This window comes from Condylostylus longicornis, unplaced genomic scaffold, assembly GCF_029603195.1.
Source record: "Condylostylus longicornis isolate FDR11 unplaced genomic scaffold, ASM2960319v2 ptg000145l, whole genome shotgun sequence".
Classification (NCBI taxonomy): Eukaryota; Metazoa; Arthropoda; class Insecta; order Diptera; family Dolichopodidae; genus Condylostylus; species Condylostylus longicornis.
The window spans coordinates 1,970,367-1,986,405 of NW_026578113.1; the positions used below are offsets into that span (position 1 = coordinate 1,970,367).

Here is a 16,039-nt window from a genome sequence, read left to right on the forward strand (position 1 = left end):
ACGATCTGCCACATATCAAAATATATATTCTTGCTCAGAGTAAAATTCTGCTTTGATTTAGACATGTCTGTCTGTCCGTACAGTCGCACGATAACTTAAAAACAAATAAAGTAAACACTAATAAACTTTCACCCACTATTTGTTTTCTGCCAAGGGCGGAACCTATTTTAGTTGCAAATGGTCAAGGCGCGGGGTATAATTTTGAAACGCTTTTACTTATTTAATGATATTTACTCTACTAGTATCGTTAAAGGTATTAAAGTTTTCTATAAAAGGGGTGTTGAAAAAATTTTACTCAACATTTTTCAAAACCTCTCATACATATGTATATGAAAATATGAATAGCCATTTGGGCTCCACATTATTTTTAAATTTCTTTAGATTGTAGATTATTGAAGAGAGATGTGGGCAAAGGAATTCTTCCACTCCGACCACCGCAGCCAACCATATTTTACGAGTATTTTAGCCCTTCCCATATCTTATACTTAAACTATCCCGGTTTCAAATACCCGGAGATATCCCTCAGGGAGTTGGAAGGCTCCGCTCAAACCATCTGCTCATCTTAACAGGCAGAGTTGAAAACTACTGTAAAATGATGAATAAATAATATTTATTTTACTGCACATTTCTCTTAAATAATTTTAAAATTTTTCATTCCCAGATTTATTTTTTTTAAATATTCGGATGCCTTAAAGTTGATAAGGTTAACCAGATTTTTCCTTATCTACTTCAATATTTATTCTTATTTTTCTTTTCTCATTTTCTTTTTTTATTTTCATATATAATGGAAAATCAATAAATTTCCATTTTTCTTTTTCCATTTCCTTTCTTTTTAACAGCTTCTTTCACCTATTCAACGATAGTTAACTCAAAAGAAAAGTAGAAAAAAAAACAAAAAATGCAAAAAACTCTTTTGAAAGTGTTGATGATTGGAATTTGTTTTGAGGTTACTGAGGTTAATTTAAAAAAGAGGAAAATTTATGTTACCTTTATAATATTCTTTATATAGAATTTAATTTTATAATCTAGATTCAGATTATTTCATGGTCATTTAATTGAAAAATATAAAAAGTTTTACAGAGAAATGAAATATAAAATGTGAAAAATTTATTTTGTGGGAAAAATTTATGTGAAATTATTATTTTTTTTTTTAAATGAATCTTGATAATTAAGTAATTATCATTAACGAGAGTGAATAAAAAGTTTGTTTATGGGAATCGAGAATTAAATTTGAAATTTTTTCAATTGCATATTTTGCATTGATTTTCCGCGAAATTAGTGATTAAAGGCTGAAGAATTTTCATATTATAAAAATTAGAAGTACAACAAGATTACAAAATGTAGGAGTTTTGTAATACTGCTTTCAATAATTTATTGTTTAGAATTTATTTTTATGAAAATTTATTATTTTATGTAATTATTTTAAATTAATAAATTGATGAGTTTGGGACTGGGGATTAATATTCAGAAGAAAATCTTAACAAAATATTCTTTTACTCTTCTTATAACCCATAAAATGATGAGTGATGCTATTCGGAATTAGTGATGATTGCGAGTTTTTAATTAGAAATTTTATTAAATTATTTCAATTATTCAATGAGAGTTACAAAATGAAGGATATTTTTTCATAAATAATTTATTTTCTTCAATTTTGAATTCACAAATTTGTAGTTGCTCCATCTGCATTGATTGATGAATTTTTGATTTAAAAATTTTTCATTTCGAATTTTCATTTTCTTCCAAAGCAATACCACAAAAATTTTGACTCAATAGTCCTTGAAAATTAGAGAAATGTTCCGGAATTATTTTGTTGCTAAGAAGGAAAATTGTGTTTTTTCTTCTCTGTATAGAAATTCGTAGTATAATTTCAAAATTTCCAAAATTAGGCTAAATATTATAAAAATATATTATAAAAATTTCATTGCTCACAAACAATACGTTCGCTATAAAATTAATTTAATGACCATATAAAACAAAAAAAAATCTAAAAATATTTTAGAGATTTATTAACTTTTAATTATATTTGTGTTAATAAACACCTGCAAAACCTATTAATTCAATTCTAATTTTATGCTTTTATATTTATTATAATAAAGAAAGTCATAAAAAAAATATTCTTTAATAAATTATTGGAATATTTTAAAATATTGTAAAGAAAATAATATTGTATTTCCATTAAATAATGGTATTTAAATAAAAATAAATTTAATTCTAAAAAAAAAAAATATTTAATAGCTTCATAAAATTGAGAAATTTTTATTAATATACAGGGGGTTTCGCATAATACAAATTTTCGGGAAATTTCGAGTTAAATACAAATTTCGAGCATAATACAAATTTTCGGGAAATTTCCATTTCTTCTTTCAAAAAAAAAATTTCAAAAAAAAAAATCAAAAATTCTGATTTTGGCAAGCTTTATTTCGAAAACTATTGATCAAATCTAATAAATTTTAGGACTAAAAATAAAGAGCAATCAATTAAGTGTAAAATAAGTGCCTAATAGTTGCTCTATGTCGTACGGTAACGAATTTATAAGCATTTATTTATATATTCAGAAAAAGAAAAGTTTGGCACCATTTTTTTCAACAGGTTGTAGCTCGAAAATGAGTATATATAGGCCTCTCCCCCCTTCAATCCATACAATTTTTTTTGCTGGAAATCGATCAAGGAATCATCCCTGAAATTATTTGCCACCTTATTCAAAACACCCTGTATATATAAATACATTTATATTGGTCTGTATATAGAAATGCGAATAAATTTTAAAACAAAAATTTAACATTCTGTTATATTACTTAATTCGATTTTAATGATTGAATCCGATATTTCGAATAATAAATTTGTTAATATAATTGTTATTAGTATAATAAATTTTATTTATATTGAAAATTTATAATTTAATTTTATTATTATAATTTTATCAGTTTTTATTATACAAAACAACAGAATTAATTTAAGAATTATTTTTAAAAAAATTTGAAATTCATATATTATTAATGATTAATTCAACCAATTTTATTGTCCCTGTTTACACCCGTACGAACGTATGTTCGAAGGGTATACTAAATTTGCCTTACCGTTTGTAACGCTAAGAAATAACTGTGTTAGATATAGACTCAAGTGTATGTTTTTGATCAGCGTCAAATTCTGAGTTGATTTAGCTTTGTCTGTCCGTCCGTCCGTCCGAACGATAACTCAAAAACTAATTGAGTTAAGTTCACCAAATTTTCACAAATGATTTATTGTAGTAAGTGCCAGAACCCTATTTAAATTGGACGTGATCGGGGTACCGGTTCGGGTAGCTGCCATACAACTTCCAAATTTATTTGGCTTTATCTCAGAAACTATAAAAGCTGTGATATTGAGATTTCACACAAGTGAATATATTAGTAGGGCCGATGTGCTTGATGAAATTAGGTAAAATTTCTTGGCTCTTTCTGGTAGCTGCCATACAACTTCAATAGTAGTTTGGCACAACCAGTATTTTGAAAAACACATAGTACTGAAATTTTGCATAAATTAATATGGTAATACGGCAACTTAAAGTCATAGTCTGCCCCATAGTTAGTTATGGCACATTAGTTATTCGCACATAGGATAACAAATTCGTACGGGTATCACAGAGTTGACAAGGTCAACTCTACTTTTTTTCTCGTTTTATCTATTCTTTATTGTTTTATTGAGTGCTTTCTCTGAATTAAAGCTTTTATAATAAACCATTTTGAATTGTTTAAAGTAAAAATTGTGATGTAGCCGACAACACTCTGCGAGCATTTCATGAATATTCTTACATTACAAGTAGTTCTCATCGTTTATTAACTGTAAACTCTACTGTGTCAACAGTAAATTGAGTTTCATTAATTCAAGGTGGAACAAATTATGAAATTATTTAAAATATTTGATCGAAGCAATAATTCTCAATTATTTATAAGTTCTCAATTAACAAAATATATTCAGACAAAAATCATTTTATTGCTAAGGTGTCTCAATTTCATTATACTTGAAAACATTCCCAGATCACAATTTTAATTCTCCTTTTATCATTTCAAAATGAATATAATTTCTCTATTAGTTTGAATACTAAAAAAATTTTCGTTTTTAATAAATTATAGACATTTTCGGGAGAGCAAAAAAGAAAGTCTATTAAATTTTTATCTTAGATAAAAAAAAATGGGATTTTTTTTGGTTTTACCTTAAGAAATGAAAAAAACATATTAAACGCTAACTTAATTCTCAAAAGAATTCAGATGAAAAAAAATAATAAAATTGAAAAATACATCTTTATCTAAAAATGTTCGATTAGGGATTACGGTAACATTAATTTATAGGGTACAGAGTGTCTTACAAGGCTGGAGCCCTTCTGCGGAATCGGATCACATACTGTTCTTTGGGAACTAAGAAAAGGATCAGAGAGGAGGCGGTCCGAACGCTGGATATACCTTCCGGGACTGCGGCAGGCCAAGGTTCTTTTAGGAGACTATGAGCAGAGGCGATTTAAGAAGAGGATAGGGACGGGCAAGAATCAAGTTAGAATTCTCACCGGAATCTTGTCGGATCACTGCAGATTTAGGGGACATCTCAGTAAGTCGCGGGTAGTTAGTGAAGACAGGTGGGCAAGATTGGAAGACCTCAGTACACCTCCTCCGAGAGTGTGCTGCTCTCTCCCGCAAGAGAAGGGAAATACTGGGGCAGAAGTTATTCGAGTAAAGCAGTATCACGAGCGGGTTCTGTAGGGTCATGCTCCGCACTCAGGCGAGGCGGATGGAGTGGAGGCATAATAGACCTTTATGGAAATTTCATATAAAGGTTCTAGTTATGCACCAATAACAATGTTTGAATACGAATAATTTTATATCTTTTTTTACATAATTTTTTCTTAAGCACCTTGTACTAACGTTACAAATTAAATTGTACTTACAATTTTTTTTTTTTTATCTAAAGACATTTTCAATTCTTTTGGTTTTGATTTTGAATCTATTCCAATTTTATTGATCCTTTTCACTATGCTTTCAAATTTATTTTTTGTTTTTTGTTTCCTTAAAATTTAGAAAACATTTTATCACCTCTTTTTCTTGTTATTAGAACATTTTAAGACCCTTTTTCTTCCTTATTTTTTTTTATTTTTTTTTTTTTCCAAATTCTAATATATCTTAAATAGATTGCCATGTTTTAACTTAAGTCTGTTATTAAAAAAAAAAAGTCTTAAATCTTTCTAATTTTTTCTCGTTATCATTGGCACCCGATGACGATAATAATGATGGCAGCGACACAAAATGACGATTACACTTCAATACACATGAATGCACGTTTTTTCTCTTAACAAAGAAAGTGAAAAGGAAAGTAGAAAATTGTTACCTTCTCTAACAAGTCAAAAAAGAAAATGTAATATTCGGGGTATGAATATTTGTACATATATTTTTGTGTTTCCTAGCACATGGAAGATGTGTATAGAACCCTAATACCATCTAATGATGTATTATTTTGACTTATGTTTGTGGAAGAAGAATTGTATATAAGAAAAAGAATATCAGCTTTTCATTTCATATCTCAAAATAAATTTTTCCCAATTTTCTTTTAATGACAGAACATTTAAGATAAAGAAACGTAATCATCTAGGGTAACAAAAGAATAAAGGAGAAAAAAGAAAAGACGATTTTTTTATTATACAAGGTTCAAAAGATTTCCTCATGCTTCAATAGCTTTATGATAGGACATTCCAATTTTGATTTCCTTTCTCCTCGCTCTCAATTCTTATTACTAAATACAATTTTAAGAGACGTTGTTTTCTTCTTTATTTGTTGCAAAACTTTAAATCATTCAATGAAATACAAAGAATACGAAGAAAATACAAAGCCAAAAATGTGACACAAAATTGAAACTATTCTGCCGTTTCTAAAAGAGCAGTCAACTTGTTCAATTTTCAATAGTTTTTTATAAAGTTTAATTATGTCTGGAAACAATCATCACAGTAAATATTAGCTTTTGGAAAATTTTGTAAAAATTCAGTAAACATATACAACGCAAACTGTAGAGCAAAACTTCAAATATAAAGCAGAGAAAATGATAACATGACATTCTGTGTTATTGAGAAATTCACTATATAGCTACGTAAACGAAATGTAAATGTAATTCAATATGACACTCTGCTTTTATTTTTGTCATTGGAATGAAAACAACTATATTGAGAGTAGATTCGAATTCGGGATTTGAATTGAATATTAAATATTATTGAGAAGAGAGTTTTTAATTTTTTATTAACAGAATTACTGAATGTAACTGAGAAAACTTTCGCAGAGCGAAAGGTAAATAAAAAATTTCCTTTCAGAGAGAAAGGAAGTAGTAAAAATTATTTTCAGTATAAAAGAAATTTGGTACTTAAGATTCAAAGTAAATTGCAATGGACCAATTTCATTAATTTTTATTTATAATTTATGAAATAATTTTGAAGATGCTTTTTAATATTCCGAAAGTAAAAATTATTAAATTTCCATTTTATAGCTTCAAAAATTACTCGATCTGTGTTCCTGTGAGTTTAAGACTTGTTTATATTTCATTTAAAAATAAAAATACTCGTATTTTAAAATTTTGTTATGAAAGAAATTTTGCCATAGTTTTCAATAAATAATTCAAATTTTGCATTAAAACGAGTTCTTAAAATGTAAATTTCCAATAGAGTTTTGAATGTTCACTAATATAATGTTACGTGCTAAAACAGCAGTCTATAAATTCAACTAAACAAAAAAAACCAAATTAAACAAAAATAATTAAATTGAAACAATTGCAACACAGCAGGATACAACAGGACTTTATAAATTGCTTACAATTTTTTTCTTAAATTTTTTCATTTTTCCATTTCAATTGCATTACACAGAAGTTTCTTTATGATTTATCAATGTTATTAAATCTAACAAATAAAATTAAATCATGAAAAATAAGGAAATCTAAAAAGTTGAATAAAGATAAAAAAAAAAAAATTATTTCTTTCCGACATCTATACAGTCATAATTAATTTTTATTTAATTCGCACAATATTTTATAGAGCAACTTTATATCGATTAGATTTTACTGACTGGAATTTCAGCTCTCAAATGAGGAAACTATAATAAAATAAAAGGATAATAAAATTAATATGATATTTTAATTTTTGCTAACAAAAATTGTTTCTTTCGCTCATTGAGCATTGTGTAGGAATAATTTCAAATGTAATATGATAATGCGATTTTATGGTTATATGGAGGGTCTGCTTCTGTAACACATTTTTGATAAAATTTATTGAAAATTCAAAAATTACTTAATACTAAATACTTTTTACTTAAATTTGTTTTTCAATATATTTTAAAATTTCCTGTGCTTTTATATTGTTAATATCATTGGGTGTGATTGTATTCATTGAATTCGGTAGTTACTGTTCAGTACAGTCAATCCCAATTCTACGTGATCACTATATATTTTGAAAAATATGTACCCAGGAATGCATATGTGCGTGTATTATGTGAGCGATCAGTAAATTATAGATTTTTTCCACTTAAAATATTAATAAAACACGGCACATAATCCAAAAAATGTCGTCGTAAATGTCGTAAATGGTTTTTTATTCACATTTCTTAATGAATTGTTGATACCAAGGGGTTAAATAAAATTTACTATGTTAAATTTTCTGAGATAAATACTGCAAATTATATAATTAATGTTCTCAATTATTTATCATTAATTCTCTCTTCTTGATTTTAATTACTACCATAGAATTTATGCCCTTTTAGTAATCAAATTTTATATTTTCATCACCGCATCACCGCATTATTTCAGTTCTTACTACTCTTTGATATTAAAATAAGATCACAACCCATACTATTCTTGTGGTCAAAAAATTTTTACCTTAGAATCTTGCATTTAAAATTAAAAATTTGATATTAATTTTAAAATATTTTCAAATCCTACATGAAATACCTGTATGTGTTGAGCCGTTAAAGTAGTGTGCGTTTGAACCATTTCATTTCGGTAGATTGAGGTTTCATGGTGATTGTAGATTGAGAAATGTTGGTAGGGTAGTAGTGGTAGCGACAAGGACAATTAATCGCGTACACCAAACAAATAAAGGAAACACACAAAAATTAATAACATAAAATAAATTCTTAAAACTAAGAGAAGAAAATCAGTTAAAAGTACCGTTTATATTTTTAATTTCCTTTTTTAATTTAGTTTTGTTCCTTTTTGGTTTTTTTTTTTTTTGGGGGGCTTTCAAAATAATTTACATTATAACAAATTTAGAAAAAAAATAAAGAGAAATTATGCCATTTAAGTATAAAAAGTAAAGTAGAAATTCTAAAAAGAAAAAATGCCACAGTCCATTGCTCCTCGTATACATATATAGGAAAACAAAAGAGAAATAATAAAGGAAAACAAAAATCGAAAAAATGAAAAAGATTAAAAGGACTAAAAGTTTAATAGCCTGGAAATTTTTGTTCCTAAATGAAGTCATTTTTAACTATAATAAGACATTAATGGAATGAAGTGGTTTTTGTTTTTCTTTTCTGGTACAATGAGACTCAATTAACTTCATTGTTTTTAATTATATATACGTAGAGCTTTATGAGCTATATATAACTACACATAATATTCTTTGAACAAAAATTGCTTCCTTAAATTTTTTAAGATCTTTTACACAGAAAAAAAATTTTCACAAAAACCAAAAAGATTTCAAAAAATTTTGTGTCAATTATTGAAGACATTTTTTTTTTCTAAATTTGTTTACCTTTTCGCCAGTATTCCAAATTTTTTGAACAGATCTAGGGTTAATTCGAAAAATATAATTTCAAAAATCAAATACAAATTTTCATATTGAGATTTTTCTATCAGTAATTGTAAACCAGTCATATGTTTTGAAATATTTATAGTTTTGGCTTCATAATTTTGAAAAAAAATTTAAAAATTTTTCAAGAAACCCCTCTTGTATATTATAATTTTGCTCCTCGATTTTTCGGAAATGATTCGTAATCCGAGGCAGGAAATGCTCTTAATATGTGAGTCTGTTTTCCGAATCTGATTTCGGATCAAAATAAAACAAAAAATTCTGAATCATTTGGCAGGAAACTTTATAAATTAGATTAAAAAAAAAATTAAGTTTTTCCATGCAATCGCCCTGTGCTTTGTATAATATTCTTTGCCGCATTGGAGCCAGCTTTTAAAGATTCTGAAATTTTTGAAAATTTTTTTCAATTCGTTCATTGTGAATAGTAAGATTATTTAACATTATTGAGGACATCTCTTCAAAATAATTTTAAAATGAAGCACAAATATCATTTCTTTTGATCCTTGTAGTGCTTTTATGTCTACAATATTTTTGTACATTTCCGAAAGGCAAACTTATATTTATTTGTATCATTTTTTTTTTGTTCATTTCAAATGAATAAAAAAGGAAAAAAAATTCAGCGAAATTTTCTTATTTTACTCCTTTTATATGTTGTCCTTTAAATTTGGATCCCAGTACATTATTATTTCAATGCATATTAAATTTCGTTAATAAATCCTTGAGGCAAATTAAATGAATTTTTCTGCTTCAGAAAATTTTCATAGTATTATTATTATTATTGTCATCATTGTTAAACGTTTAAAACCGCTCAAACCACTAAAACCACTTAAAACAATTGGAGGAAAACAAAAGTTCATTTTCTTCTTTGTCGCTTTTATAGTGGTAGAAATTTTTTAAATTTCTTTTTCGATCTCTTCTTTTTTGGTGACCGGACATCATTGTTCATATAATTATAAAATTTTTGGTTTTGTTTTTTTTTATACTTTTTCAAAGTTTACCCCCATTTGGGTGCTTTTAATATGAAATTACTCCCTAGGGGCAAATAGATATCTGATCTTAACAAAAAATACTTTTATATTACAAAAAATTAAAAATAGGTAGGTTAAAATTAAAATAAAAAAATGACAAAGAATGTTTATTGGACATGACTGAGAGAGAATAGGGATGACATTTTTTCGTTTAAAAATTTCAAAAATTTTGAATTTGGTCTTGCATAAAATGAAAAAGGATCAAATCTTAATATTGTAGAATTTTTGAAATTATTCATTTCATTATTTATATTAGAAATAGGAAAAAGCTGGTTTTCAATAAACCGGTTTGGAGGAACAAACTGATTTACCAATCTTGCAAACAACAAGATTAAAGTGATGCGAATAAAAATAGGTAATGAATTCTATTGGACGTTTTATGACGTATACTTTCAGATTTCTCATAAATTAGTTTAAATAAAATTGTCATCTTGGAAATTGTTGAAGTAAGTAGAATTTTTACTATTAGAAAACAGCTCAGTATATGCTTCAATAGGAAACCTTATATGAGAGCTTTCAATGAATTTAAGAGGCGCGACATGACAGTAAATTTTAAAATCTAAATGCGGTGAAAATCGTTATAACTGTGAAAATCGCTATTCACTTTTCCGAAAATTATTAAAATATTCTTAAAAGCAAGGCAAATATCTCATAATTTCTACAAATAGTTTTCATGTTTATACCAAAATCTAGGTTCCCATTATCGAAGTTAATCCACAGCTTTCTATTAACCTTATTCAGTTGTCATTTTCTTTAAATGGAATACAAGTCTCCACTCTTAAATGTGAATAGAAAAATTCGTTCATTATCCTTGGTTCTATTTTTTTACTGTATCTATTGAATTTCATTTGTTCTCATATAAAATTTGGTTTCCATGTTATTATCGTTTATAAAGAATTTAAAATTTTAATTTAATAATCATATAAGCAATTTAGATCATATTATGCTGACATTGTAAAGAATTTAAAACGATAATATCCTTATTATATGATGATATCCTTTTTATTATATTAACAAAAAAAAAAAAAAAGACATTCCATTTCGTTTATCTTAACTATTTAATCTTAATATTTCTCATTATTTTCTCTTCTTTTTTTTTTGTCTACTTACATATTTATAGTGTGAACACCGTTTATCCCCTGGAGATATTGCGGTTTTTGCATCAAGATTAGGACCAAATTTATGTTGGCATCCTGGTTGCTTTGTTTGCATAATATGCAAAGAATTGCTTGTTGATTTAATTTATTTTCATAAGGATGGAAAATTATATTGTGGTAGACATCATGCTGAAGCACAAAAACCTAGATGTTCTGCATGTGATGAGGTGAGTGTGTTTGAAAAAGAAGAATCAAAAATTTTTTTATTTTTTTTTTGTTCTTTTTAACAAAATTTTATTAAAATGTCTAATAAATTTCTATTTTTTGTATAGATAATTTTCTCAGATGAATGCACTGAAGCGGAAGGACGAACATGGCATATGAAACATTTTGCATGCATTGGATGTGATAAACAATTGGGTGGTCAACGGTATATTATGAGAGAAGGCAAACCATATTGTCTTGTATGTTTTGATGCAATGTTTGCTGAATATTGTGATTGTTGTGGTGAAGTAATTGGTGTTGATCAAGGACAAATGAGTCATGATGGTCAACATTGGCATGCAACTGATCAATGTTTTTCATGTTGTACCTGTAGATGTTCTCTATTAGGAAGACCATTTTTACCAAGACGTGGTACAATTTATTGTTCGATAGCATGTAGTAAAGGTGAACCACCAACACCATCTGATAGTTCAGCACCATCAGGACCACGACCTCAAAGAATCAATAATACATCGCAAACATCAAAAAATCACCAAATTAAAAATCATTCAGTCAATAAATTACCAAATCAATCACAAAATAAAACAAAAAATAATAAAGATTATTTAGATAATATAGAAACAAATAAGAATAACCAACAAATTGGAGATGATAATACCGATGACAGAGAAAGTAATTCATCAACAATTAAAGATCATCGTAGAGAACCAATTGATTTAACTGATTTAGGTGTTAGTTTAGATCAATTGAAAACAAGTACAAAATCATCAATTAATTCACTTGATGAAGTTAATAATTTAACATCATCACTACCAGAATTATTAATTTCCTCACATTCTAAAGCCGAAGATTCACATAGTTATCAGAGTATAGATAAAGTTGAAATTGGTGTACAAATAAATACACCATCAACACCAGAATTAATACCTGAAATTAAAATAAGACAAAGTCCATATCAATTACAACAGATAACACATCAAAAAATACCACAACCAAATCCTAGAACAACACAAATTAAATGTACACATATAATACCACCAGAAGCAATGGCTAGATCAAAAAGTTATACAGATAATTCATCAGCTAGAAGAAGACGTCAACGTAGACGAAGTCAAAGTAAAAATCGTTCAAGTTCAGAAAATCAATTGAATAATAATGAAACAAATAATAATCATAATAATAATAATAATAATGGTAATAGTCGAATACATCAAAAGCAATCTAGAGATAATCAAAGATTATCAAATGACAATAATCTTGATACAATAAGTATATGTTCAACATGTTCCTCAAGTTCATCAAGTCAAGATGAATATGCATATAGAATACCAGTACGTAAACATTACGGTGGTGTTCGTTTATCATATGTTCCAAATGATGCTATCGCTTATGAAAAGAAACGTAAACAAGATACAAATCGTTTAAGCAATACTGATATAACAGAAAATAAAAATTGTGTTATATCATGACAGGCTTTAATATCACAAACTGTTAAAATATCATTAATTGAAAAGAAAACAAATAAAAAATATTGTTGTAATACTTGTAATCGTAATTGTATACAAATAATTGGAAAATATTTGGGAATAATTAAAAAATCACCTGTAGCAAATGTATAAATTAATTATTAAAAATTATTATTAAACTTAATCTTACAGTAGCTCCGAAACTTTCAAGTCTATTAATCAAATTTTTTTTTTTCTACTCCATATTTAATTCCGAAACTGTTTCAGGAAAATTTAGGCTCAATAATATTTTTAATAGACTTGTTTACACAAAATCGAAGGAACATGAAAATTATTCTTAAGCGACCAGTTTAAGTTCAATTGTGAATTTCTTTTATCGGATACATAATAAAATTCTACGTCGCCAGCTAGCAGGCGATTAAATTACTATATTTTGTATTAATATATTAAAAGTCAAATAGAGATTTCGTACACAAACACAATTTGAATAAATCCGAAAATATTTTGTTATAGTTTTCTTAATATCTTGTAAATTTAAGCAAATCTTCGCATGAAACTTACCTTTCTTTCAATTGTTATTCACAAAATTATTATTAAAAAGAGTTCGCCTAAATATATGCAATATTTTTTTTCTTCTTTTGAAAATTAATTTCGACGATGTTTGTATTTTATTCCCCAAGAAAATAGCTATTGTAGCTAAAACATCTTTTTTCGAAAACGAATATTTAAAATATTATTTTTTTTTCATAATTTTTAATAATTATGAATATTAAAATAAAAACTTTTAAAATATTTAATTTTAAAAGTTTTAAAATAAGCAGTCGCATACCTATGAGACAAAATTGTTTTATGAAATTTCAAAAATTTTATACTCTTGGCTTATACAAATTAATTTTATAATTTAGAGAAGAATTATTTTTAAAATTAAAAAAAAGTTTTGTAATTTTATAGAAACTATCAGATATTCTAAAAAATTTTTTTGGATTTAGCAATAATATTTCGTAAATAGCAGTTTAATTAAAAAAAAAATTCCCAATTCAAAAAGTTTCCCATTTAAAGCCATCCAAACTTATGATTGTTATAAATTCTTTTCGATTTGTATACTTTTCAACATACTAATTTGCATATCGTACATTGGGAAGAATAATAACATACTAACTCAAAAATATTATTTCAACTTTCGGAATTCAAAGTATTTAATGTCGAATGTAAATTGCTATTGAAGACTAAAAATCATTCGTATAGTAGAATAGTTGTAACTATTCTACCAAGTATATGAACAAATTTTCTGTATTATTTTATTATAGAAAATCTTTATATAATTAAAGAATAATAATAATTAATTTAATTGTTCTTGCAAATGTGCGATATGTAGATGCCAGAGTATATTTTATAATAATATGTATATTATACAAAATTACATGTAATATTAAAATTTAAAATATAATAATATCATTAATGGAAATAAAACATAATCAAAATGAAAAATTATATAGTTACTTGCATATTAAATAATTATTATAGAATTAAAAATTAAAAAAAAAATTATTAAAAACATAACTATTGTAATTACAATAATAGTAGTCAAAATATTATTATACAAAATGATGCGTCATTTCTTTTCATATTATAATTTTAAATAGTAAAAATATAAAATGTATAATGAAACAAAAAAAATAATAAGTAAAACAGGCTTCCAAATGTTCCAATTTTAATGAATTTTTTGTTTTTGGTTTTCTTAAGATTATTATTATAAATTAATAATTTCAAATATTATTATACAATATAACAATTATATAGTGTTCAAATTTTGTATAATATTAATTATATATTATAACAATATATTTAAGAATTACCGAACTACATATCCTTTTATTAAATTTACCTTTTCCTCCATTTTATATTTTCATTTTATTAAATATTTTTTTAATTAATAATTAATAAAAGAAAAATTAAAGAATAAATGTGACATAAATGCAATAGTGTTATTATTTAAGAGAGAATTAAAAAGAGAATTATTTTACATAAATATACATTAATATTGTAAAGAGAATTTAATTTTTTCATTAAAATGAGAAAAAAAAAAAATGAGAAAAAATTAATTTGTATTTAATATTAGAAATTTATTTATAAAAGCGTTTTTATTTAAAATGTTTTTTTTTTTTTTGTTTTACTTTTAATGAATTGTAATTACAACTATACATACATATACATATAAAGAGGAAAGAAAAAATAAAATAATTTTTATTAAGAATAATGTAAAACTTGTGTGTGTGTGTGTGTTTTTATATTTTAATTTTTAAGGTCTGATTGTCTGTAATCGCTATTTTACTATCGCCATATTTGAGAAGAAAGTGAGTAACTACGAGTATTCTATTGTGTATAATGTAATTTTCGTGTGGGAAGAATAATTATTCTGTACTCACATTGTTTTGGAAGGTGAGACGTTCAGTCGATATTTTGAGAAAAAATGGAAAAATTCAATTGAAAAAATTAGTAATTTTATTGGAAATATGAAAATATGAATTAGAAAAACGAAGAGAGCTCTGATTTGAAAGTTAATAAAAATTGAGATGAAAAAGTGAGATACACGATTAGGCTGTATTATTATTGACGGTACGTAAGTATAAAAATATAATTATGTATAACAAAATATTTTGAAATTTTTGTACGTTGAAGTACGAACGTATGTTCGTTATATAACCACGTGTATTCCTCTGTTCGTTTGTCCGGTCCACCGGTAATCTAAAAATTAATTGAGCTAAATTCACTAAATTTTTATAAATGATTTATAATAGTTAATACCAGAACCGTATTTATAAATTGGATGTGATCGTGGCAGTGGTTTGGTATAGCTGCCTTACAACTTTCAATATTATTTGATCATATCTAAGGTAGTTAAGGTATAGTACTAAAATTTTTGTATAAAAAAATGAGGTAAAATGGCTACTATTTTCAGTAATAGCTATTGGGCTGTCGTGAGCATTAACGTTATCTCAGAACTCGTGTATACCGCAACACCTATCATACACATCTATATTGTGACATTGTCTGATATATTATTGAAGTTAGAATATGGATAATTCGCGCAAGCAATTATTTTATTAGTGCTGTTATTTGTGATAAAAATCCTACCATATGAAATTTGATTCCTTATGGTAGCTGCCATACAACTCTAATAGTTGTTTGGTTATATCTAAGAAATTATTGAAATTACAGTAGTGAAATTTTGCATAAATTAATAAGGTTATATGTGGTTTCAGAAAAAATCTTTGAGATGGCATAAATTTATGTTATAACTGCCAAATATATATAAAGCAGCCCTATATGCTTTTGAAAAGCAAGGTCATGTGGAACAGTGTGGCAATTACAGTATAACTCTCGATGCGATTCGTAAAATGATTCGTACGGGTT

The 16,039-nt window shown here is 26.0% G+C and overlaps 1 protein-coding gene across 1 annotated transcript in view; it reads left to right on the plus strand.

Moving 5' to 3' along the window:
• LOC129615723 (probable serine/threonine-protein kinase DDB_G0282963) overlaps positions 1-12,896 on the plus strand; it is a 96,687-nt gene extending 83,791 nt beyond the window's left edge. Inside the window, exons 5-6 of the mRNA XM_055531090.1 lie at positions 10,958-11,161; positions 11,267-12,896. Coding sequence (XP_055387065.1) covers positions 10,958-11,161; positions 11,267-12,628 — 1,566 coding nt within the window. The 3' untranslated portion in view covers positions 12,629-12,896. The remainder of the gene's footprint in view (positions 1-10,957; positions 11,162-11,266) is intronic.
• The last annotated feature ends 3,143 nt before the right edge of the window (positions 12,897-16,039 follow it).